The sequence below is a fragment of the Rattus rattus genome, chromosome 6 (genome assembly GCF_011064425.1).
Source record: "Rattus rattus isolate New Zealand chromosome 6, Rrattus_CSIRO_v1, whole genome shotgun sequence".
Taxonomy (NCBI): domain Eukaryota; kingdom Metazoa; phylum Chordata; class Mammalia; order Rodentia; family Muridae; genus Rattus; species Rattus rattus.
The window spans coordinates 135,809,292-135,836,206 of record NC_046159.1 but is presented as its reverse complement, the minus strand read 5'-3'; the positions used below and the strand labels follow the sequence as shown (position 1 = coordinate 135,836,206).

Sequence of the window (26,915 nt, the reverse complement as noted above, 5' to 3'; positions counted from 1 at the left end):
TCGTAGGAAACACCACACAGGAGGAGTTAATGTAATTCTTACATAAGTAACATGTCATAACCTGTTATTGATATACAAAGACAACAAACTTTTAAAACAAGTGTTTACTAAGATTCTGGCAATAGCTTTATGTAACAAGATACAGCATACCAGGCCTGCCACTCAACTTGTTTGTGGTAAGTCTCAGCTTCAATATGAAGCCGTTAAAAACAAAAACCAAAAGTCCTGCTTTTTACATGCTAAATATCTTGAAAGTGTGCCATTAAACACAGTTATGAACTTAAGACAGCAAGAGTTAGTTAAAAGCTAAACACTGCAGCCTAAACAAAGTTTATACAAAACATGAAGTGTCTATCACTGGCTACGTAGAAATCTCCTGACTGGTTAAAACTTGTGTAACACATGCGCTTTACAACTGTCAGCTGTCAAGCTCAGAAAGTACCAGTGTCTACTAAATCATCCCTCTCCAAAGCCAAAGTGTAGTCAAAATGAGTTCAAATGACGCAACACAACGTAACCCTAAAAACATTCAGTTATTATTGATGTGGAGGTAATTCCAGAGCTTTGGGGGCTTTCTCATGCTGCAAAGGGCCGGGTACCTCTGGTTCATTCCAAGCAGCATACGACAAAGTCTAAGGATGTCATTAACCTCAGTCAGGGCAGGACTGACTGTGCCCAGCTCTGTCCTCCCAGGAAGCATGGCTACTGTGTCCACAAAAGTAGGATGTGTGAGATCAAAGGCACGCTGTTCTGGTAGCTAAAGAGATAGCAAACCACCTCCTCTTTAAAAGCTCCTTCCCCAAGTAAATCAAAGCATACGTGGGGAAAAATTAAAATATACTTATCTACAGAGTAAGGATTTTGAAATATTAATGTAATCCCTACTTTGAAAATTTTTACTAGAGTCATCTCGTTATTTCTGGTTACATCTTAAAAGATGGATCCAGATTCAGTTCCTGTTGATTTATTCTTAAGTACTTCTAGTAAAAAATATTAGCTTTATTCCAAATATCTTAACCACTAGTATGACTGCAAAGTACGACCTCCCAGAGTCACCAAGCACTGGAAGAGGAAAAGGTGTTCAAGCAGCAGGCAACATTCATGGCCCTTCACACAGCGGAATCCAAGTGGCTACTGACTAGTCCAGGACAAGTCTAAACAAGGGGATTCATGCACGTTACTAAGTAAGTCATAGTCTTCACAGTTGAGAGCTCCTTCGACATTGCACTCTGTAGGGACCCTGGTCTTCTGGATGCTACGGCGAGTCTGAGCTTGAACTGGCAGCCTTCTTTTTCTTCTTCTTGCTGTGTTTCTTATGCTTCCTTCTCTTTTTAGCTTTGTCCTGTAAAGGCAGTACCATAGCGGGTGTTATTACTGTGCCCACTGAAAACCATGCAGATTAAGAACACCATCCATCACTTCTACATCTCAGCTCCTTACTATAAACCACACAAGCAAGCACACTGGCTAGCACTTTCCAGAAATGCCTCAACAACCACAACTATGGGGACAAGGAGTTCTCTCTGGGTCTCAAAGTCAGGGAAATAACTCTTGAGTCAATGGCATGTTAGCAGCTCCCAACAGAAACTTCTACAGAAAAGACTACTGGATCATGCTACCAATCACCACATTTCAAGGAAAAGGAACTAACTACAGCTCTAGCTCTGATACAGGAAAGACACGCAGCAGGACACACCTGCTTTGTTGAGATGGCAGGTTTTTAAGGACACAACAGGTTTAAGTTGGAACATTATATTAGTGGGTTTTTTCTTTTTGGAGATAGGGATTCATACAGTCCAGGCTGGTCTTGAATACGACGTCACCAAGGATGACCTTGAACCCAGTGCTAGGATTACAGGCACACATCACAACATCCAACCAAATGCCTACTTTTTACAGGGAAATTGCTGCCTAGGAAAAGTATTCAAAGTGTTAGTGGCTTAAAGGGTGCTGGATTTTGCTGAGCTCTAAGTCCTCTGGATGCATCTGCTGCAGAAGGCAAAATTTCAAGAAGCAGATACTTGAAAAGAGGCTAGAGTCCAGGTAAGGAAGGCAGAGTTCCCTCCCACCTGCCACTGCTACAGAAGAATCTTGAAGCTTGCCCGCTTGGAGGTACTGTTGAAGATGGAGCCACAGCTCCGTGCATGGCGAGTACTCTATCACCAGGGGACAGCCAGCCCCCGAGGGCTTTCTGTTTAAAAGCATGCACTTAAACATAATTACACAGAGAAAGACAAGATCTTCACTTGGAGCACTTTCTTACTGTGGTGCTGGCCCAGGAAGCACCCACCACACGCACACTCCCACTGAGTTTCATCCACAGGACCATGGGTCTTTAGCTACTCCATTCTCCACATATAAACTTCTTCCTATCTCATACTGTCCTGTATCTTCAAGAACTAGACTGTGCCTAGTGGAGATGCTGGTAACAAACAGACAGCACTACAAAGAACATGAGTGCTAAAGTCTCGCTAGACCTAGCCAAATGTTTGTTTCTAATTAATCAATCAAAACTACAGTCCAGGGTTGGGGATTTAGCTCAGTGGTAGAGCGCTTGCCTAGGAAGCGCAAGGCCCTGGGTTCGGTCCCCAGCTCCGAAAAAAAAAGAACCAAAAAAAAAAAAAAAAAAAAAAACCAAAAACAAAAACCAAAAAAAAACTACAGTCCAAAATTATTTTCCCACTCACAAAATACAAAAAGTGATTCAGAATCATGTATACCCAGGTGAAGCTGGTGTTCCAGAGGCAGCCCTTACATTAAGAGCTATAAAGTTCTAGGAAATGGTTAACCTGGATCTACGAATGAAAATGTGCTCATTTTTTCTTTTACTTCTCCTTAGGAAAGTGCCTTCAAAGGCCACTTCCTACACGTAGACAGAGGAGCCTTACAATACTTCACAGATATGGTCTGTACTACTCTCTGAAGGTTATCAGCTATTTTCTTTCTTTCTTTTTTTTTTTGGCTTCTCATTCACATACATCTCCCTTTTTTAAACCCTCTTCTTTCCCTTCCTGTCTATCAATTTGCATAATGGCAGGGTTGTTTTTTTTAAGTAATTTGGTAATTAGTTACCCATTCCATGTTGCCACTTCTAGTATAGTTCTCATTGCAGCTAATATTCTTAGAAGCCTTTTATTATTCGAGGTTTGGCTGACTGTAAAAAATCTCTTTCAGAAGACTGAGGTAATCACCTATTTTATTTTAGCTTAAGAAAGTTAAATAGGGGCTGGAGATTTGGATCAGTGGTTAAGAGCACTTGCTATTCCTGCAAAGGATCTAGACTCAGCTCCTAGCACCTATAGGAAACCTCCAGTCCCAGAGGATCCTTTGCTTTTCTGCACCCCATGACACACACACACACACACACACACACACACACACACACACACACACACACCCTCAGGCAAACACTCGGACAAGGAAAAATAAAACTTAAAAGTCAGATAAAAGTTGGAGTATATGTAGGGTGTATTTAAATTTATAAATCATACCATTTTCTAATTCTATCTTTATTTATTTTGCGTGTCTATGTGTGTTATAGTACACATGGAGGTTAGAGGACAACTAGTATCTTAGAGATCAAACTTAGGTTGTCAGAAAGCTCCTATACACTCTGAGCCAATTCATCAGCCCCCTGAACGTCTATTTCTCTCCCCCCACCCCAAGATAGGGTCTCACTGTGTAGCTGTGTAGCTCTTGCCTGTCCTGGAACTTATTCTGTAGACCAGGTTAGTCTTGAACTCACAGAGATCCACCTGCCTCTCCCTCTGCCTCCCAAGTCTTAGGAATAAGCTCTGAACTATTTTTACAGTAAGATACTGCAAGGGGCCTAGGGATGCTTGCTTCCCTTCCTAAGCCAGCTCCTATCCAGTAAGACGGGTGATAGACACCTCTCCCCGTCACTGAGTCAATGCTTCACTGGAGCAAGTGGGCCTGCTGCTGTCTATAAAATTACAAGATACTTGCTGTTGTTCTCTCTCGCTCTTCACCGCTTTTCTTCTTTTTCGCTTGCACCTTTTGTGAACAGAAGACAAACATGGAATTTGTACTTAGTGCATTTTAATCTTATACCTAATATATATTATATGTACAAGTCATATGTAGAAAATTTTGATTATAAAATCACATTTTTATGACTCCTGTTATGTATCAATAAAGTTTCAAAAATAAAAAAGCAACAACTATAACTTAAGATTTTAAATGTCTCTAAGAATTTCCTTTGCACTCACTGCCTTTTAGCATCAAAACCAACCAGTGGGAGCTGGGAAAAGTATAAGGCAGACAGTACCTGAATTTTAGCTTTAGTTTAATACGATCAGTGTTCTATACTGCCAAACATGTACATTGTACTCCATATGGAGCAGTGGGTCAAATCCTTGTAACTATTGTATCATTTGTATTATCTTCTGATCTATTAAAGCCTGGTGCACTAAACTGAAATTAAATTCAAAGTTGGCAAAAGTCCACGCATATTAAATGTTAAGTACAAATATATGATATTTTGTTAAGCTCTCCTTATTGTATACTGGATAAATGTTAAACATAGCAGTCCTAAAAGATAAAAACTGCCTAAGCATTCAGTTGTGTGGCATGCCTGTTAGATACCTACATGCTGAATACATGACACAAACACATGAACATGGCATGTCGATCTAAGGGAGACTAAGGATTAAAGGAACAGACAGAGTAGACACTGCTTGCAATTGGGTGACAGCTCTCTGAGAGCTTGTCTAGATTTTGTGTACATTCTGGAACATGACTGATGGCAGAGATTTCCGAAGGCCACCTGTGAGGTGCCATCCAGCCTGAACTGGAGGTTTTATCTTCTGAGCTTATCAAACTCAAGCTCTCTCTCACACCATCAAACACAGTCTTGTCAGATTATACACTGCTATTTACTTTGGTTTCTTCTATTAGGGGACAGTTAGTGTATCTAGTTTACATTAGCTATGAGTTGCATTTCAAAGAGTGTAAAACCAACGACGACTAGACAGATGAGGTAGCAGGTGTGACAGGTCTCAGGGCCACTGTCACAGGCGAAAACCAAAGAAGTAACAAGGAGACTGGCACAAACAAACAAGGAAGGCACAAATATGAGAGAGCATCGAGCTAAGGGACAGAGTAGACAGACAGAAAGCTGGGCAAGATAGATGCCAAAAGCCAGGAGACCAGAGAGGCAAGATTCAGGAAAGCATCTCCTTTGGCAATGGCCAAACAGTGTGTTTAAGACTAAAGAGAGAGAGCACACATAGTCCTTCTTTTGTCTTTAACCATGACTGGATCTCATATGACATTGGAAAAGCATACAAAAGCCTGGTTAATTATCAAGTTGACAGGCATGTGATATCTTCTGGAAGAACTTTAACACTTACTCCTTTCTTTTTCACTCACCTCTCCACAGTCTGACTCTGACAATGACTCAGATGACAAAGGTTTATCCTCATACATCTTTCTCTTTTTGCTGAGTCCTTTAGTGTCCTACAAAAATAAATAGATGTATCCTGATGAAATAATACTATGCCAAGTAAACTTTACGGTTCATTTTCACACTGAAAAGTTTATGTCGTGTGTGTGTCTACCTGTCAGCACATGTGTGCATGTGCAGCAGTCAGAGAGTAACGCTGGAAGTCTATTCTCTCCTGCGACTTGGTGGGACTCAAGGACTCAATTCAGACTGTCAAATCTGCACCAAAAGCTGCTTTTAACTGAGTCATCACACAAGCCCCAAACCTTATGCTTCTAAGGTACATTTAATAATTCTTCTAATTATTACAAATCACCCATTTTTTAAATTTAGAATTTTTTGCAAATGATGACTTTACCAGAATTTTTTTTTTTTCGGAGCTGGGGACCGAACCCAGGGCCTTGCGCTTGCTAGGCAAGCGCTCTACCACTGAGCTAAATCCCCAACCCCAGAATTTGTTTTTAATTCTACTACAGCAATGCTTTTATTTAATAAATTGAAGCAACTACATATCCACTCAGATCAGTGTTCTCAACTTGTGGGTTGCAACCCTTTTGGGGAGGGGGTCTTCAGAAAACACAAATATTTATATTATAATTTTTAACAGCAAAACTATAGTTATGAAGTAGCATTGAAAATAATTTTATGGCTGGGGGTCACCACAACATGAGGAACTGTATTAAAGGGTAACAGTATTAGGAAGACTGAGAACCACTACTTTAGAAAATAATGCCTCTCCTTAAATTAACAGATACAATTTTTAGGTCATAAGAAACCAAGATGGTGGGAGGTTTAGGTATTTTAATCCTTTTGTTTCTACTCAGGTTCATCAGAAAAGAAAATTAGTGGGTAATAACCTGTTATGATTTAAAAGGATGTCTGTATAATAACTTTGATATATTTAGAGTATTATATTTTTAAAAGATTTATTTTTACACGTGTGTATGTGTATGTATGTGTATGTGTGTGCGCGTGCCCATGGAAGGTATCCATGGAAGTCAAAAGAGTCAGATTCCCTGTAGCTGGAGTTGTAGGTACTTGTTAGTCACGCAATGTGGGTGCTGTGAACCTCAGGTCCTATGGAAGAAAAGCAAATATGCTTAACCACTAAGCCATCTCTCTAACTTCTATATCTCATTTTGAAAACATCTTAATTCTGGGACAGCAAAATGGCTCAGAACATAACGACCACCAGAACTCACATAAAGGTAGAAGCAGAGAACCCATTTCACAAAGCTGTTTTCTGATCTACATATACAGCACAGTACACAGCATCATTCCCCCATACCATGTGCACAGATGCATGTGTATATATACACACAGTAAAATTCTTTTATAATGTACTTAGAGACTTAAGTAGACATTTTAAGAACTAAAAATTATGCAAACAACTAGTACAGCTAACTATTCAGAAATGTAAATTGAAAATTAAATATATCTACCTTCTGGGAACCTAGAAATTACAGTCTTAGATATGCATGAAAAAATTAAGAACAACACATAGGAGCAAAAATAGTTAAGACTCACGCACTGAATAGAGCCAGAGAGAGCTCAGTGATTAAGTTGCTGCTAGTGTGAAGACCCAGGTTCAGTTTGCTGCACCTACATGGTGGCTTACAACTGTCAGCAATTCCAGTAATGAGTATCTAATGCCCGCTTCTGGCCATCTTGGGCACCAGGCATGTACATAGTACATATGCACACATATAAGCAATATACTTAAGCACATAAAAATAAATAAGATCTTTAAAGTTAAGGAAGAAATATGCATTGCAACAGTCTGCACCACTGAGATGTATAAATAACTGGTGGCTAGAGATGGCTCAGTGGTTCAGAGCATTCACTGCTCACGCAGAGGACCATGCTCAGTTTCCACTCCCATAACAAGCAACTCCACTCCAGTTCCAGGAGACGCTGCATCCTCTTCTGGCCTCCACAGGCATACACCTGACTATACACAGTGCGCACAAACTCATGCAGACATACAGATAAATATATCTATAAATCTTAGAGAGGGAAAATATGCCGGGCAGTGGTGGCACACACCTTTAATCCCAGCACTTGGGAGGCAGAGGCAGTCGAATCTCTTTGAGTTCCAGGCCAGCCTGGTCTACAAAGTGACTTCTAGGACAGCTAGGGTGACATGGAGAAACCCCCTCTCAAAAAACAAAACAAAAGAAGAAAACTGAGAATAATCTAAAGAAATAAGTAAATGGACTATTGTAAGCAAAAGAAATAAACTTGACAACATCAAGGATGTCAATAGTAACCCTGAATAAAAAAGCTAGTCCCAGAACGTGCCACTATTTTGAAGAAACACAACACCAACTGTTACTATGAAGACATATATTTAGGTGCTAAATGTGACTAAGAAGCATGCACATCTGAACTGCTTCGGAAGGAGTAGCAATTTTAAAACAGAAAACAGTCAGAAACAAATGTAAACCATGTATTAATTCCAGCCAGTCTGAGGATGGCTGCTCTGAGGATGTGTGTCTGTGTGTATGTACGAGATTCTGTATGTCATACTTTCAAGTATTTAAAAATCATAACACAAGGGGTTGGGGATTTAGCTCAGTGGTAGAGCGCTTGTCTAGGAAGCGCAAGGCCCTGGGTTCAGTCCCCAGCTCCAAAAAAAAAAAAAAAAAAAAGGTGCTCGTCACTGCTGTGCAGTTTATTAAAAAAAAAAAAAAAATCATAACACAGCTGTTTCAGATTTTTACTATGTATTAAAAAGTTTTAGTTGCACATAGACTTTTCTCAAACATGAAAGCAACCATTATTTTATAAAGGCTTTGACTATCAGAAATAACCACATTTCTACTTCTATCAGTTAATATATATCAATCAGCATTAATAATAGAGAAGTCACAGTGGGAATCATGTAGACAGCCCACCTGCTGAGGAAGATCCCAGGAATTTGAGGCTAGCCTGGTCACCTCAGTGAGCCCTGTCTCATAAATAAATAAATTCATTACATTACTATGACATGCCATAAGAAAAGAAACCCCTTCTTGTGAAGTGACCCATCGCTGTTCATCTCTTAAAGTCAGTAAGTGCTGCATGACAGCCTACCTTAAGGCGATGCAAAAATAGTTACCTTTTCTCTTTCAGTTACATCCTTTGACTTCTTTTTCTTTTTTGAACCATCCTAAACAAATATGCATAACTTTTAAATGTAGAAAATACAGTGTTAAGTATAGCCTTCCCAAAAGTTATTTGATTCATGACTAATTTATTTCAGTATTAGCATTTTATTCTGAAAAACAACAAAAATCAACTTATTTTATGTATATCTACACATAAGACAACAGGCCTTTTCTCTTACATCACTGAATAAAACCTAAGTTCCCCTAAAACAATACCCATGTGTTTATTTTAAAATAGGGATTTATGCCACTGTCTTTGTCTCTGGTGGCCATGTGCATGGGGGTCTATAATCCACATGGTTTTCTGCTATCCACCAATCTAACTAGCCTACCATCCTTATCAAGAATTTTATGTTGGGGTTGGGGATTTAGCTCAGTGGTAGAGCGCTTGCCTAGGAAGTGCAAGGCCCTGGGTTTGGTCCCCAGCTCCGAAAAAAAGAACCAAAAAAAAAAAAAAAAAGAATTTTATGTTATTCCTTTAGTTCTAGTGATTAAAATCTGTATTAAAAACAACTTCGTACATGTGCTGAAAGGACTAAATGAATTAACCATCACGGGCCTACACAGATCCTACCACACAGCAGGCTTCTCATGAACACTACGCTAGCTATCGCAATCATCGGACTGCGATGATTAAAGACTCAAGAGATTACCAACAGTCACTGAGTACTTTCTACACAAGACATCTTCCTGGGGTGAGTGGAGCTCTCTTAGAAACCAGAATAGGATCCTTCGTTTCCTGAAGCCCCAGTGTTCCATGGTGGCCTTTCTCTCTTTCATTGGTATTGAAGATTGACCCCACAGCGTCTCTCGTGACTACCAGGCAAGCTCTCTAGCACACTTCTCCCAGGGAATAAACAAGTGTAACTAAGTAAGGTGCTGGCACTGTATGCAGTCTACCACTGACGACAGTCTGGCAACTGCAGTCAACACTTTTCTAAACCACTTCACACTTTTTAAAAGACTGTTCAACGAGAGTTGAGTCAACTGTACTTGACTTCTAGTTAGTACAGAACAAATTTAGGTAAAAAGGAAAACATACTGGGCTAGTTATCAAAGGTAATCAGCTTTTTTTTTTTTTACCTAGAATTGCAAATATTATTTTAAAAACAAAGGAAACACTATCATGGAATCATACAAACATGCGTATGAAGAATAAAGGATAAAAAGATGCTCCATGTACAATATTAAATACACCTGTCGACTGGTGCAGAACCTCAAAGTACAAAAGTCAAATGTGGCTGGGAGTGGTGGTGCTAGGGCACCCCTTTAGTCCCGGCACTCAGGCTGCAGAGGAAGGCAGGTCGGACCTCAGTGACTTTGAGGCCAGCCTGATCTAGGTCTACACAGAGAAAAACTCTGTTTCAAAAATCCCAAAATGAGGGCTGGAGAGATGGCTCAGTGGTTAAGAGCACTGGCTGCTCTTCCAGAGGTCCTGAGTTCAATTCCCAGCAACCACATGGTGGCTCACAACCATCCGTAATGGGATCTGGTGCCCTCTTCTGGTGTGTCTGAAGACAGCTACAGTGTACTCATATAAATAAAAATTAATACAAAAAAAAAAAAAAAATCCCAAAATGAAATCAAATGTGCTCTTTCTGACTGAAGCGCTAGACAGGACAAGCAGACAGGAAACGGCTGTTTCTGCTCTCAGCAGTCCAGGGCTGAGTCTCACCTTGCTGTCTGAGTCTGAATCTGACACGGAGGTCTCCGGAGACTTATGGCAATGGCTCTTCTTTTTCTTCCTTCTTTTTGTTTGCTTTTTATCCTACACAAAACATTTTTACAAGCATTTGCTTTCTGTTTCAGAATGTAATTAATCCGTTTAACTAATATAAATGTAGTAATGACCAGAGCATAATGAAAGGGCCAGCTTATAAACATAAAATTTCCTCAATTTATATTTATAACATATACCACTATTCACTTTCTATTTAAAGTGTCAAGTGATCTGAATTATAGGCATGTAATTCTAAGCAATGAGTCAACAACATTTTAGAATTAAAAAAAAATTATTTTCAATGAATAAAGCAAACTTAAAAAAATATACATCAATATGTAAACATCTCATGTCATTATTCATATATGGATACTTAAGTTATGAACAATTAATTGAAATAAAAAATCAACATGTGTAGGAGCACCTGCCCCTCTGACAATCAAGGAGGTAAATTACTTCACAACCATCACAGCAAATCTTACCTCCTCCTCAGAATCTGAAGAACTGCTGGAAGAATCAGAGCTCGATGAAGAAGAAGATGAATACTTGACCAAGCACAAAACAATTAAAGCTTGTGAGATGCAGGAATTGGTTTCTTTTACTAAGTCTCTCAAGCACTTAGTGAAATCAATCTAGTGTCTAAGAAACAGATGCCATATTCACAGGATTTAGAAACTAAAATATCAAAGCCATTTCCCTCCCACAAAAGCTCAACAAAGCGACAACATGTGCAGCAATGAGCAACACTGTCCTCTGCAGCGGCAGCAGCAGCAGCAGCAGCAGCGGCAGCGGCAGCAGCAGCAGCAGCGGCAGAGACACTCCTAGAGTATGAGGACACTGACACTTCTTTCATGTCACCCATCCCAGCCAAAGGACCCGTGGCTGCCTGACGCATCTGTAGTCTAAGTCAGCTTTAGCGCACAGGGAAATCAATCGTTCTTACTGTCTCACAGGCCCTAGCTGTAACATTTAGACAATAGAAAACTTTTGCTCACCCTACCAGATTTCTTCTTTTCTTTTTTCTTTTTCTAAATGAAAGAAAACACAAGCCTGAGTAAGTGGATGTGACTCTCAAATGAATTTATTAATACAGCATTATGAACCAATGGAAGAATGACAGTAAACTAAGTGGTGTTACCTGTCGCTTTTTGGATGAGCTCTCATTTCCACTTAATAGTTTTTCTCTATGTTTTTCTAGTTCTTTCTTCCAATTCTGCAAGAAGGTTCAAAGACACAATTGTAAGTTACCATTCCCTTTCCACTTGCTTATCTCAGCTTCCTGTTTTTAAACAAGAGATGTACTTATTTTCACTTGTGGACATGTCTGTGTAAGATGTGGTTTTTCTGTGTAGCCCTGGCCATCCTGGAACGTGCTTTGTAGACCAGGTTATCCTCGAACTCAGCTATCCATCTTCCTCTACCTTGTGAATGCTGGGATTTTTTTTTTAAAGATTTTATTTATTATTATGTATAAGTACACTGTAGCTGTCTTTAGACACATCAGATCTCATTACAGATGGTTGTGAGCCACCATGTGGTTCCTGGGATTTGAACTCAGGACCTCTGGAAGAGCAGTCGGTGCTCTTAACCTCTGAGCTATCTCTCCAGCCCTGAGTGCTGGGATTAAAGGTGTGTGCAACAACACCTGGGCTTTAAAAAAAACATTTAATTAAAAAAAAGTATGTTTGTAGTGGGTGGGCATGGGTGTACTGTGCTGCGGTCTATGTGTGGAGGTAGCTCTCTCCTTCCATGTTTAGGTAGTTCTGAAGACCAAACTCAGACCACCAGGCTTTCACTTCAAGCAAGTGCCTTTACTGAGTCCTTCTTTTATCTTTATTAGAAAGTATTCATTTACTAACAAACCTGCCTCTAAATATTTAACAGTAATATTCATAAAATATAGAGCCCCTTAATGACTAAAGTACAATGATCAAACTCTTGGCTTATTAAAGTAAAACAACTAATATAGGTTTCATTTTTATTATAAGGAAAAGATCAGTCTATTTCTTTACGAAATGCTATTTACCAACCTCATTCATTTTCTCTTCAAACTCAGCCAAAGCCTTGGAGCCCTTCTTTTTCTTTTCCAGCTGCTCCTTCACTTCCTCCCTTAGGAGTAGAGTGATACATACAATGTAAGTGGATGAATAGAAACAGAACAGTCTGTAAATATTATTTTAATATTCTAAGACTCCCTTTCATATTGGCAGTTTGCAATCATGTAAATCACCATAATAAAGCCCACTGGGTGATACTAATCACTCCTCGTTTAAATCTAGATTGCTTAAATATTTTGATCGACTCTCAGAACAACCTAACAGGTACTTCACTCTACAGCATTACTGAAGTTCTAAGACAGTAAGACATCTCAGACCACAAACTTTAAGCTTTAAGATGAACCAAGTCAACTCTATCTTATCCAACTGCTACATTCTGCTAGTAAGATCCATGATATAAAAAACTTGACATGTAGGCAGAAGGCTTGAAACAGCCTACCTTTTAGGACCACTGTCCTAAGATGGGCATCCTGGAACTGGGATTTTGGAGAGGTCTTACCATTCCCTCATTAAGAGCAGCTAATTTTGCCTAAACTCTCTGTGTGTGAAGATACAGTACAGTTTAGGCTGATGTCTTCTTTATTCCAGGAATGTGAAGTTTGAGGATGTGACAGCAGAGGCTGACTGACCAACAATACAATCTTGGGCAGGAAAATGCCAGAGATAACTGCCCGCTGGGCTGGCAGTGTCCAGCATGTGCTATCATAACTCTGCTGGGACTTACGTGTGCCTTATGTGATTCTATTAGGAAGAGCCTTGAAACCTTGCCTGGCCTCTTCAACAGTACCTTTGGTTGCCATTAGCAAGATTATCTGCCAAGACTCCTGTGAGTGCTTTATGAATTATGCAACCTATGGGTTGTTTTAAAAAGGCCTGTTTGAACATTTTCCCTTTCAATTCCATTCCTCTTCTCATATTAAAGCCAAAGCAGCACTTTATGTGGGAACATTTCTGGAATGCTGCAGTGGTTAAGAACAAGACTTAACCACATGAGAGGAGGTGGACAGTGAGCTGCAAGGACTCCCTATAACATGATGAGCATCAACTCCAGGTGCCTGCATCTAAGGGTAGCAAGACATTTTAGAGGCTAGGGAAGAGAGGACAGGAAAGTTTTCCTCTGAGTGCTTTTTAGTTGTGCCAGTTCTCAAATGTCTATTCTGTTTACGCATGTGAATCACATATTCAAAACCAAGCACATGCTAAATGTTACTTTAATAGATTACCCTGACGAAAAATTACCTCTAGATGAATCAAAGACCTCAATGTGAAGCCAGAAACCTAAAACTGCTACAAGAAAGCATAGGCTGTGGCTTACAATACAGGAACAAAAAACGATGTTCTGAACAGACTCTTTGTCCAGGAATTAAGACCAACGATCAACAAACATGGTGTTGCATATCTGCAGAGCAGAGGAAACAACTGAATGAAGAAGCTCACCAAGAATCTGTCAGCTATACTTTTCATAGAGGATCAATATCCAGATATACAAAGAAACTCAAAAAACAAGGAAACAAACAACATAAAAAAGGGCGTGATAATGCTACCTGAAGGAGCCACAGATTATATACTGGAAACCTGCATATATCATATATAGATTATATACTGAAAACAAGGACTTGGAGGTACTGAGCTGGGACTGACCTGGGAGCCTCCTTTCTGGGGGCTGGCTCTCACAGTATCTGAAGGTGCTACGCAAGCTCCCAAGGGAGCAAAGGCAGTGGTAAAGCCCATGGATCCTAAGCAGAGGGCATATTGCCACTGATACAAAGTGCACCTTTAGCTTGGAGGTAGCCACCAGATGTCTAACTGGACTTAAGACCCATGTACGGGGAATTCATAATACTGCAAACATAGCCAACAACTTGTGGCTGATGAGGAGGAGAGCTGAGGACCGCCATTTATCCAATAAAATTTCTAACTGCATTCTAAATATGTACCCTTATATCCAGATAAGGGTCGCTCTTGCCCTCAGTAGAGAAGCTTTCTCTGCAACAACACTACAAAGACCCTCAACTGGTCAGAACACAGAGAGTAAGTGCCCATGGGTGCCCACCCCAAGCTGGTGCATCTACCATGTAACCTCTACACTTAAGGCTCAGGAACAATTACAGAAGACTTGTGTTGCTGTAACATTATACAAAATGCTGTTTTTCATCCCGCACTGGATCCGGCACTGTAGTGCCTGCCCTAAGATATCTGGTAGAAATCTTTACCTCAGCAAAGTGTCTCACCCACTTTGCTCCATCCCATCTCTCTGAGCCTGGCAACAATCTCTCTACCCATCTACTTCCCAAGGCAGGTTGCCACCATGCCAGAAATATATATCCCAATCCCATGGCGGCCCAGTGTCTCCAGTCACTACATACTCTCTTAAACTTAAATCGCCACATGAAAGAACACAGAACACAACAACCTCTGATCCAATTGATCAGATATAATTTGCTCATCTAGACATACTGAGCCCTGTACACATCCATCCCTTAAGAATACTCACAACAACGTGTAAATGTGCAGAGAGGAATCTTAACATCCACCTCCATGTTCTCTCTGCTGCTTCTCCCACCTCGCTCCAGTCTCCTCCTCTCTCTAAAACTTTTCTCCCACCCATCCTCGTTCTATCTTGTACCTGCCTACACCTGTATGGCATCCCACAGAGTAGCAGAAAGATTTTAAGAGTCGAAGGACCAGGATGCCCATTGAGAGACAGTAGTGTTTTCTAGACATGACAGGGAAGCTGCACCCATGAAATCACAACAATTTAGAGATCTGCATAATGAAAACCGTAGATGACAAGCCAACTTGAATGAAGATGCTATAGATATCCCGGGGTGGGGGTAGAAAATGAGTATGAGTCAGTTTTCCTTAGGGATGAAATGAACTTCTTGACAGGTCATCCCCCATGTGGACAGCCTTGAACACATGTGCATATGAGCAACACAAAATGAATGCAATTCAATAGGGTGCATATATGTTTAACAATATCAAAGAAGTCCCAAATTAGAGAAGGTGTAGGAAGGGAAAACAGAGAACTGGAGGCGGGAGAGAGAAGGATGGAAATTATATAAACACAATACTTATGGTTGAAACTCTCAAAAATCAGTAAAAATCACTTGTTATCTGTCAAGTGCTCAATAAAGGCAGCAAGGTTAAACTTATAAACAGGTAAACTGAGAAATACCAGGTAGGCCTTGGTCGATTCAGATAATCCTGGATCGTTGGTCCTGAAGACTGGATTGGACCCCTTGACCGAGCCATTGCTATTGGATTCATGTAGGCCTTGAGGAAAGAACAAGAATTAATTCCATTAAAATAGCCACTATGAAAAGTCACTTATATCTAGTAGTAGTATTATAAATGAATCGATATCCATAAATGTTAGTGGGTAAGTAGTTATTCCATATAACACATGTTGCTGAACTTTACCAGACAGCTGATGAATAATGATCCTTTCACCTACTGAAGCCTTGAGGGTAACTTTTTCTAAAACTCAGTAACCCATGAGGGTGATCACACCATGTTTACTACTAAAGAAAGTAAAATGATCTAACTTACTGTTAATTCTCCTATTCCAGGAAGTACTATGTCATACTGATGGCAACTTTATTCCCAAATTAACTTCAAAATTAAATGACAATCAATAACAAAAATGAAGACTTCATAAAATGTGGCCAAAGTGACACATACCTGCAATTCTAGTACTCTGGAGCTGTAGGAAGGAAGGTAAGGAGTAGCTACATGACACTAATCTCAAAACAAAACCAAAACCCAAAATAATTCTTAAAAACTTAAAATGTGTATGGATATTTTGCCTGTATGTCTGTCTGTGCACTGAGTACATACAGTGCCTGTGGAGATCATAAAAGGGTATCGGATCCTCTGGAAATGGAGTTACAGATCATTTTGAGTCACTGCCAGAATCAAACCCAGACCCTCTACAAGAACAGCCAGTGCTCTTAACACCTAAGCCATTTTCTCTAGACTCCCCCCAAATTAAAAATATGCAGGGAAGGACATTACCAGACAAATAAAAGACAACAATTTGCAGAATGAAAAAACCATCTGTAAGGACTTAAAATAGACATTCCTCCAAAGTTACACTGACAATGGCCAAAAAACACAGGTAAGAATGTTCAGTATCGGGGTTGGGGATTTAGCTCAGTGGTAGAGCACTTGCCTAGGAAGCGCAAGGCCCTGGGTTCGGTCCCCAGCTCCGAAAAAAAAGAACCAAAAAAAAAAAAAAAAAAAAGAAAGAGATTTAAGAATGTTCAGTATCACTAGGAAGGCTCTACCAAAAACTAGAAAATCACAAGGACTGTTGGAAGACATTGGGGCCCTTTGTACACTGTTAGTGAGAGAATAAAATAGAATAGCTGTTGTAGAAAATAACTTGGTGGTTTTTCAAAAAGTTACGCATAGAATCACCACATGAACCTCCAATCACCATGTCTAGGTACCACACATACCCAAACAATGCACAGCAGACTTTAATGGCACACCAGTGTCCACGACAGTTCAAAACAATACCCTACCCGATTTCTAAAGACCCAAATTCTAATACTGTATCCAGATGGGTCTAACTGAGGTAAGACAAATTCAACAGGACAGCTTCACAGCTCCACCTCTGGGAACATCTGTAAGAAGCAAATCCATAAAGATAGAAGACAGAACTGAGCTTATTAGCTAGAGAAACTAGAGAGATATTGTTTCATTAGATACAGCTTACTAGGGATTATGACAATTTTGGAAATGGACAGGTGGTTGTAGAACTGTGAATGTAGCTAATGGCATTCAACTATACTCTAAAATGGCTACTGTTGGTACTCTTTAATCCCAGGAGTTTAAACTGTGGAAGAGGCAGGAGGATATCTGTGAGTCCAAGGCCAGTCTGGTCTACAATACCAAGTTCCAGGCCAAAGACAGTGAAACCTGTCTCAAAAAAAAAAAAAAAAGTAAATGTCATAATATGTAAAACAAGGTATCAGCCGCCACCTCACACCAACTGAAATGCTCAACAGAGGCAGCTGGGTGAAATACCCAAGAGTATATGTTTACATAAGAACAAAATGTGCTCAGAGATGGGGAGATGACCCAGGATCTGATCCTGATACCCCATCTCTACTTTCTGAGTAACGAGATCACAGACATGTACCAGATCTAATTTTACATGGTGCTGGGAATCACATAAGGCTTTGTACCTGCTAGACATGCACTCTACCAGCTGAGCTACATCCTATACCATGCATAAGAAATCAATAATTAAAAAGAAAGATGCTCTCTCTGTATTTTACAGTTACTATAGTAAGATAAACACACAGTTCAGAGCCCTCATCCAAAAACACTGACACAAAATAAACCAATAGTTTTGTGTTTAGTGATGGTTTCTGGCAGAAATGTTGATTTCCTAAAATCTGCTGTAGATGTAGATCTGCTTGTTTTGAGGCAGGCTCTCCCTAAGCAGCTGTAGGCTGTCCTGGAACTCTGAGTGACCCTGCCTCACCTGATGATTACAACCATGCACCACCATACTTGACTCAGTTTTAACCTCATATTCACTTTTCCCAAGTTTAATTCAAGTTGATGAATGTTTATAAACTCTTCTTTCTCCCCTCTATCTAAATGATAAAAACTTAGGCTAAACAAACCTGAAAGCTCTAGAACAAAAAGAAGCAAACACACCGAAAAGTAGTAGATAACAGGAAATAATGGAACTCAGGATAAAGTCAATAAGTTAGAAACAAAGAAAACAATACAAAGAATTAATGAAACAAAAGACTTGATTGAGAAAACCAACAAGACAGACAAACCAAACCCTTAGCCAAACTAACTTAAGAGGCAGAGACAGTTTGAAATGAACAAAATCAGAAACGAAAAGGAGGGCACGACACCAGACACCACGGACATCCAAAGATTCAGGAGTTCTTAGCTCAAAAACCTGAACTCCACAAAACTGAAAAATATAAACAAAATAAATCATTTTCTTGGTACATAACACTTAACTTACCAAAGCTAAACCAAGACAATCTAAATAGATCTAAACCTCTAAAGAAATAGAAGCAGTCTTCCAACAAAAAAAAGGCCCAGGGCCAGATGGTTTTAGTGCAGAATTCTACTCCACCTTCAAAGAAGAGCTAATCCCAATACTCCTGAAATTATTCTACAAAATAGAAGGAACACTGACAAACTCATTTATGAGGCCACAGTCACCCTAATACCACACAAAGACCCAACCAAGAAAGAGAATTAAGACCAAACTCCTTATGAACACTGACGTAAAAATACTAACAAAATATTCACAAACAATCCAAGAACACATCAAAAACATCATACACCATGAACACACTGCTACAGGAGACAATTCATGAACAGAACACCAATGGCTCAATCACTAAGATCACAACTAATAAAATGGGACCTTTGAAACGGAAAAGCTTCTCTAAGGCAAAGGACACCATGAAAAGAACAAAACAGCAACTACAGAGTGGTTCACCAACCCTGTATCTGACAGAGGGCTGACACGCAAAATATACATAAAGGAGTCAAGAAACTAGACATCAAAAAACCAAATAACCTAATTAAAAGATGGGGTACAGAGCTAAACAGACAATTCTGCAAACGAATCTCCAAAGCTCAAGAAAACACTTTAAAAAAAAGGTCAACATGCTTGTCACCAGGGAAATGCAAATCACAACAACTCAGGTTTCATCTCACACATGTCAGAATGGCTCGAAAACTCAAGCCACAGCTCAGGCTGATGAGGATGTGGGCAAGGGTGACACCCCTCTAGTCCCAATTTGAAGGCAAACTCCTGTAATTCTTTGGAAATCAATTTGGTAGTTTCTCAGAAAACTGGAAATAGATTGACCTCAAGACCCAACTACACCACTCCTCAGCATATACCCAAAAGATGCTTCACTATACCACAAGGACACATGCTCCAGTATGTTCACAGCAGCTTTATTTGTAATAGCCAGGAACTGGAAACAACCCAGACATCCCTCAACCAAAGAATGAGTAAAGAAAATGTGGTACATTTACACACTAGAATATTACTCAGTTATTAAAAACAGCATCATGAAATTTGCAGGCAAATAGATGGAACTAGAGAAGCCCATCCTGAATGAGGTAAGCCAGACCCAGAAAGACAAACATGGAATGTACTCACAGGTGAGTGGACATTAGTTGTAAAGAAAACCCATTCATTCTACAATTCACTCATGGGCCTCAAGAGGCTACATTAGAAGGAGGGCTCGAGGGGTGGGGTAGATTGAATCTCAGTGAGAAGGGAAATAGACTAGATATGGGGGTAAATGGAGGGAGAGGACTGGAGACTGGGTGGGGGATGGGCCATGGATGGAGCAGAAGGGATAAGGGGGTATGGAGGGAGAGAGTACTAGGAGAGCTGGATGGGGAGCATACCTCTGGGACAAGCTAGAAACCTAGGACTATGGAAACTCCCAGGAATCTTTGAGGGTGACTCTAGCTAAGAGTCCTTGTTATAGGGGTTGGGGATTTGGCTCAGTGGTAGAGCACTTGCCTACCAAGGCCCTCTCCGGTCCCCAGCTCCAAAAAAAAAGAACCAAAAAAAAAAAAAAAAAAAAAAAAAAAAAAGAGTCCTTGTTATAGTGAATATGGAGACTGAACCAGCCATCTCCTGTAAGAGAGGCAAGACTTCTAACGGAGGGACAGGGACACCAATCCAGTCATAAAACCTTTGACCTACAATCTGCTCTGCTGTTCTGCCTATAAGATGTGCAGGGGTTAAAAGATGGAGCAGACGAATTACCCTAAATGCACGGAACACATGAAACTCAAGAAGGATGACCAAAATGCGAACGCTTCACTCCTTCTTTAAAAGGGGAACAAGAATACCCTTGGGAGGGAATAGGGAGGCAAAGTTTAGAACAGAGGCTAAAGAAACACCCATTCAGAGCCTGCCCCACATGTGGCCCATACATATACAGCCACCAAACTAGGTAAGATGGATGAAGCAAAGAAGTGCAGGCTGACAGGACCCAGATGTAGATATCTCCTGGGAGACACAGCCAGAATACGGCAAATACATAGGCGAATGCCAGCAGCAAACCACTGAACTGAGAATGGGACCCCCGTTGAAGGAATCAGAGAAAGGACTAAAAGAGCTTTAAGGGGCTTGAGACCCCATATGAACAACAACGCCAACCAACCAGAGCTTCCAGGGACTAAGCCACTACCCAAAGACTATACATGGACTGACCCTGGACTCTGACCTCATAGGTAGCAATGAATATCTTAGTAAGAGCACCAGTGGAAGGGGAAGCCCTTGGTCCTGCCAAGACTGAACCCCCAGTGAACGGGATTCTTGGGGGGAGGGCGGCAATGGAGGGAGGATGTGGAGGGGAACACTTCTAAAGAAGGGGAGGGGGAGGGATTAGGGGGATGTTGGCCTGGAAACCGGGAAAGGGAATAACAATTGAAATGTAAATAAGGAATACACAATTTAATAAAGATGGAGGAAAAAAAAGGTAGAGCAGAATTTGAGGGAAGGGCCAACCAGTGACTGGCCCAGTTGAGACCCATGCCATGAGTAGGAGGGCACCCCTGACACTATTAATGTTACTCTGCTATACTAGCAGACAGGAGTCTAACATAACTGTCATCAGAGAGGTTTCACCCAGAAAATAATGAAAACAGATACAGAGACCCACAGCCAAACATTAAGCAGAGCTTGGGAAATTCTATGGAAGAAGGGGAGGAAGGATTGAAGGAGTCAGAGGGTCAAGGACACCACAGGAAAGCCTACAAAATCAACTAACGTGGACTCACAGGCTCATAGAGGCTGAGCTGCCAAGCAGAGAGCATGTACGGGAAGGACCTAGGCCCTCTGCACATGTGTAGTGGTTGTGCAGCTGGGTCTTCTAAAGAAGGAGCAGAGGGGGCTGGAGAGATGGCTCAGCGGTTAAGAGCCCCGACTGCTCTTCCAGAGGTTATGAGTTCAATTCCTAGCAACCACATGGTGGCTCACAACCATCTGTAAAGAGATCAGATGCCCTCTTCTGGTGTGTCTGAAGACAGCTACAGTGTGTACTTATATATAATAAATAAATAAATCTTAAAAAAAAAAAAAAAAAAAAAAAGGAGCAGAGGCTGTTTCTCAGTCTGTTGCCTGCCTTTGGATCCCTTTCTGCTATCTGGGTTCTTTTGTCTAGCCTCAATAGTCTTATTGCAACTTTGTATGTCAAGGCTGGTTCATATCCATGGGAGGCCTCTTTTCTGAGGAGAAGGGGAGGAGGAAGGTGGAGGGAAAGGGGAACCTGTGATCAGGATGCAAAGTAAATAAATAACTTTATAAAAAAAAAAAACTTAGCCTAAAGGAAATTACTCGTAGGTTAATTTTAAGGCCTCTCTTACTATTTAACATTTGTTGGACTTTATATCAAAACTTGTAAAAATGACCAACATTTCTACCTATCTAACAAATATGACAGACTTGCAGATTTTTTGGCAGAGTAAACAATACAAAATCACCACTAAAACAATACTGCCTAATTACTTGGATGACCACAAATCTCTAAGGGAAATTTCTTACAAGTAGGAAGGAATATTAGAATTTCCTAATGTTAGGGATATTTAAAGAATCAAGACAATATATGAGTATCAAACGCAATGCAAAATACAGAGACACTGTGTGCACTTGTGTAACCACAGGCTGACACGTGGTGCATTCCTCAAATGCTCTCCACCTTTTTGAGATTGGGTCTCTCACTGAGCCTGGAACTCAAGAATTTAACTATACTAGCTGGCTAGCAAGGCTGAGATCCTCCTGTCTCTAACCCCACACCATTCTAAGATTAAAGATGAACACCACTGTACTTGGCTTTTTTACATGGGTTCTGGGGACTAAGTCCTCAGGCTTGTATGGCAAGCACTTTCCTAAGTCATCTCCCAATCCCAGAACTTTGGTTATTTTGTTTTTATATAAACTATACTCTCAAATAACAGAATTGTCAACTCACTAATGATGCTGCTGATTCACACCACAAAAACTAAACCCAACATTTGTAAAAAAACAGTATGGCAAATATATATCATGACTTTTTTTTTTTTCAGAGCTGAAGACCGAACCCAGGGCCTTGCGCTTGCTAGGCAAGCGCTCTACCACTGTGCTAAATCCCCAATCCCGACATTTTTTTAATTTAGGTGTATGAATCTGCTTGTGTATGCACCATGTGCAAAGGTGTCATTGAAGGCCAGAAAAGGACATCAGATCCTTGGAAACGGAGTTACAAGTATTTGTGAGTTTTGAGTACTGGGAACCAAACCCAGGTTCTCTGCAAGAGCACGAAATACTCTTAACTGCAGTCATTTTAGTAGTACCTAATGGTAAACATTTTAAGTTTAAAACTGTAAAATTATAGGGGTTGGGGATTTAGCTCAGTGGTAGAGCGCTTGCCTAGCAAGCGGAAGGCCCTGGGTTCGGTCCCCAGCTCTGGAAAAAAAAAAAAAAAAAAAAACAAAAAAAAAAACCCCTAAAATTATTTCCAAAGAGTGCAACTATAGAAAAAGACCATCCCAACTAAATTACCACAATAGCAAAAAATGAAAACACCTGAACCATCATCAAATTAGGATTCATGAAATATACTCGTGTGCCCCTAAATGAAGTATTATGTAGTCACTGAAAAGTCAATCTATAGTTTTTGTGATTTGGAAAGACTTCCAAGGTTCTGGAGAGAAGGAAAACAAAACAAAACAAAACACAGTTGCAAAAAAAAAAAATAAAACAAAACAACAGCATTTGAGTAAATAACAAAATATGAACATACATGTACACCAAAATGAGGAGATACTCCCCTCAACTACTTTATTTTTGTAAATATTTATTTTTGATTATGTGTGTGTTTGAGAGTACATGCACTCAAGTGCAGAAGCTTGTAGAGGACAGAAGACAGCGTTGGACCTCTTGAAGCTACAGTTAGAGATGGTTGTGTTGGGGTTGGGGATTTAGCTCAGTGGTAGAGCACTTGCCTAGTGCAGCGCAAGGCCCTGGGTTGGGTCCCCAGCTCCAGAAAAAAAAAAAAAAAAAAAAAAGAGAGATGGTTGTGGACCATCTGATGTCAGTACTAGGAACCAAATCCTGGTCCTCTTCAGGAGTTTGTATGCTAAAGATTAAGTGAATCCACTACAAAAGAACACTAAGGGCTGGGGAGATGGCTTCGCAGGTAAGAACATTTGCTTTTCTTGCAAAGGATCTTGGTTCAGTTCCCCAAACCTCTTTTTCCCAAAAGGGTAGCTCTTAACTGGCTATAATTCCTATTCCAGGGAATCTTACACCCTCTTTTGGCCTCTGGTGCCTTGTGCCAAGGGAGATCAGAAAAGGGCTAAAAATGTTCTGGAAAAGAATTATTGAGAGGCTGTGAGCTGCCATCAGGCGCTGGGAAACAAATCTGTGCCCTATGGAAGAACAGCCAGTGCTCTTAATCACTAGGCCACTGCACTCACTCACCTTGATCATTTTAAATACTGCAACCCTGGGGGAGAGGTGCCTCAGTGAGTAAAGGCATGTGCTTCCAAGCCTGAAGGCCTGGGTTTGTTCTCTGGGACCCACACAGTGGACAGAGAGTACTGACTCTGGAAAATTGTCTCCTGGTACACTGCACAACCCCCCTACCCACACACACGTACAAAAGTTAAAATGTAATAGAAATTACAAAAACAAATACTTTGACTTTCTAAGACACACATTCATATTATTCATGTCTGTGGCTCCAAACTTCTGCATGAGTTCAAGTAAAAGAAAATGATTTGTTATTGTAACTCATACTATCAAGAATATGAAGCGAGCATCCAGAAAACAACAGGTACAAAGGCACTGTGGGCTTCAGTCCTTTACAGACACCAAGTACTAAAATGGCCAGCTAAAAAAGCCTCTTAAGGAAAAAAAAAATTCATAATGTAATCTGTGATCCTGGAACACCATGTGTCAAACAATGTAGGACTGTAACAACAGTACCCTGGGTCTTGCCAGATACTGGTAACAGGAGACTACCCATGTGTGTGAATGCAAGTAGGCAAGCTTTCACACAAGCACAGAACTCTCTATCCTTTCTATTCAACTTTTCTGTGAACCCAAAGCTTCTCTAAGAAGGGCTGGAGAGATTGCACATGGGTCAAAGTACATACTTCTAAAGGACTCAAGTTTGGTTCTCAGTAGCTTCAAAGGCTGTAACAAAACAAACTCCACTACAGAACAAAATAAAAATTACCATTCAGGAGAGAGAAAGATGGCTCAACTCACCAAAACACTTTTATACCCAAGCCTGATGACCTGAGTTTGATCCTGGCAATCTACACGGTAAAAGAAAAGTCCCTGGAAGTTTCTTGCTGGTTCACTGTGGTAGGTGTGCACACATACACACAAAATAAATAAATATGAATAAAACCAAAACAACTGTTCATCATGAGATCTAAGGGGACTTTCTGATTTTAATTTGTATCTGTGTGTCCCTGTGTCCATGTGAATGGTCACAGATATCAGAAGTGGGCACTGGCTCTCCTAGAGCTGGGATTACAGAGGGCTGATGTGGGTGCTGGGAATGCAAGTTCAGTCCTCTGCAAGAGCAGCACATACTAGGTCTGGTGGCTCTTGCTTTTAATCCTAGTACTCCAGAGACAGAGGCAGGCACAGGACAGCCTAGTCTACAAAGTTCCAGGTCAGTTGGGACCAAACACAGAGACCCTTCCTCAAAACAAGCAAGCAAGCAAACATTAATAGAAAGGGAGGGAGGGAGGGAGGGGGGGAACCTGTGCTCCTACCCTCCAAGCATTACTCCAGTCCCCTAAAGGTTGCGTTGATTTTTTAACTGCCAATCCTGCAATCTTTAAAACCATGAGGGCATAATCAATGTAAGAAAAAGAACTGGATTGCCTCTCAGACAATTTCTAGAGAAGAACAACAGCTAGTATTTTCAGAGGCAGACACTCAAAATCTAGTTCTGGCAAAACTATGGAGCTAGTAAAGAGACCAGTGATTGTGGTGGATTGAGGGACAGGTGAGACTGAAACAGAGCTTTCAAAGTGGTGACAGTGCATCATAATGGGTGATATCATTATTAATGTATCCAAAGACACACTATGCACAGTATCACAGGATGGGATCGTGTTTTCCTGAAACATAGTCACTTCACCTGTATCTCTACAGTGGAGGATGTTGATAATGGAGAAGCTGTGTATGTGTGGAACCAGGATGTATAGGATGGCTGTGGGTTAAAAGTCTTATTAAAGTGAGACTCTGGGGAGAGGGGAGGGATCCAGATCCATGAGGTACTGAACCAAATACCAAATGATACAAGTTATGGTCACAGTTTAAGCATCCTTGCCCTGCCCTCTATGTCTCATATCTCTCTTACATCTACAACTCCCACCTTTTGAAAAAATGTTTTCAGTCTTAGAATCTTTGAAGTACAAACAAAATGCTACCAGAACATATTGTGGGATGACAACAGAACAGTACAGAGCTGTCAAAACGCTCCAGTAAACGAAACTAATTTTGTATGTTTTGAAAATGACTTGAGGAATATATAAATGAAACTTTCCAGTAAAATGAAACAGTCTGGATTTCAGTAAGAAACTATAATGTCTGTAAGCAACCCTATAATCTTTAAAATCACGACAGCATCATTAATAACAACAAAGCAAAACTGTCTCCATTCCTGGTGAGGTGAGGTGATTTCTACCTGAGAGGACACTAAAAGAACCCAAGCACTAGGTCGAACTTAGGATGCCCAAGCACACAGAGCATTTCAACACTATCCTATGATCCAGTGAACGCGTGGTCTCGTCCTCAAGCCAGGAGGAAAGTACACTCCTGAACAGTGCAAGCAAGATTCGCGACCACCAAGCTTCCATGACGGAATCACAAGGCACTAAAACGGACGTTTTTGTTGTTTTAAAGACGGGGTGGGGAACACTATCATTTCCCAGGCCGGTTTTTATAGGTACCCGCACGTTCAGTTGGGCAGTTGCCTTTGTGGTCAAACTGTGACTAAGGAGGACCCCCCATTCCCACGGGTAGAAACTTGGGTTCAGAAGTCACTAACTTCCGAGGGCACAGGAGTCTAGAGCACCCCAAAGCCATCATCCCCGCACCCCACCCCCATTCCCGCGGTTGGGCTGCGCTGGGTCTGGGCCTCTCTGCACAGACGGCGCCGGTTCCGTGCTCTCAGCCCTTACCGCGGCGGAGCGGCAGGCCCAGGGCCCGCAGAGCAGGACGCTGAGGACCAGCAAGGCGCACGCGCACCGCACGGCGCGGGGGTCTCGGGGCCCTAAGTGCGACGCGGCCGCCAGCCCCGCCGCGACGGGCGACGGCTTCCGCTCGCTCGCCTGCCGTCCGGCCCCCGCCTCACTCCACCGTTTTCCCTACCGAATACTCACCACGCGATTGTCTCGCTTCCCCATGGTGGCCGGCCGAACGCGCGTGAACCCACAGAGAGAGCAGGCCCGAGAAGAAGCCGAAGCGGCCCGCCGCAAGTCTTCTTACCGCCTCTATG

At 41.1% G+C, this 26,915-nt stretch overlaps 1 protein-coding gene across 2 annotated transcripts; it reads right to left on the bottom strand.

Annotated features, from left to right (window-relative positions):
- Positions 1 to 26,915, bottom strand: Fam133b (family with sequence similarity 133 member B). Of its 2 annotated transcripts, XM_032906992.1 has the most exons (11): positions 26,800 to 26,915; positions 15,569 to 15,666; positions 12,364 to 12,442; positions 11,472 to 11,546; positions 11,329 to 11,361; positions 10,816 to 10,878; positions 10,289 to 10,381; positions 8,565 to 8,615; positions 5,392 to 5,478; positions 3,967 to 4,014; positions 1 to 1,342 (listed from the first exon to the last, which is right to left on the bottom strand). In XM_032906992.1, the coding sequence occupies exons 1-11, from the start codon at positions 26,821 to 26,823 to the stop codon at positions 1,256 to 1,258; spliced, it is 738 nt and encodes a 245-aa protein (XP_032762883.1). In that variant the 5' UTR covers positions 26,824 to 26,915; the 3' UTR covers positions 1 to 1,255. The 2 variants fall into 2 exon arrangements, with proteins under 2 accessions (XP_032762883.1, XP_032762884.1); XM_032906993.1 differs by lacking the exon at positions 8,565 to 8,615.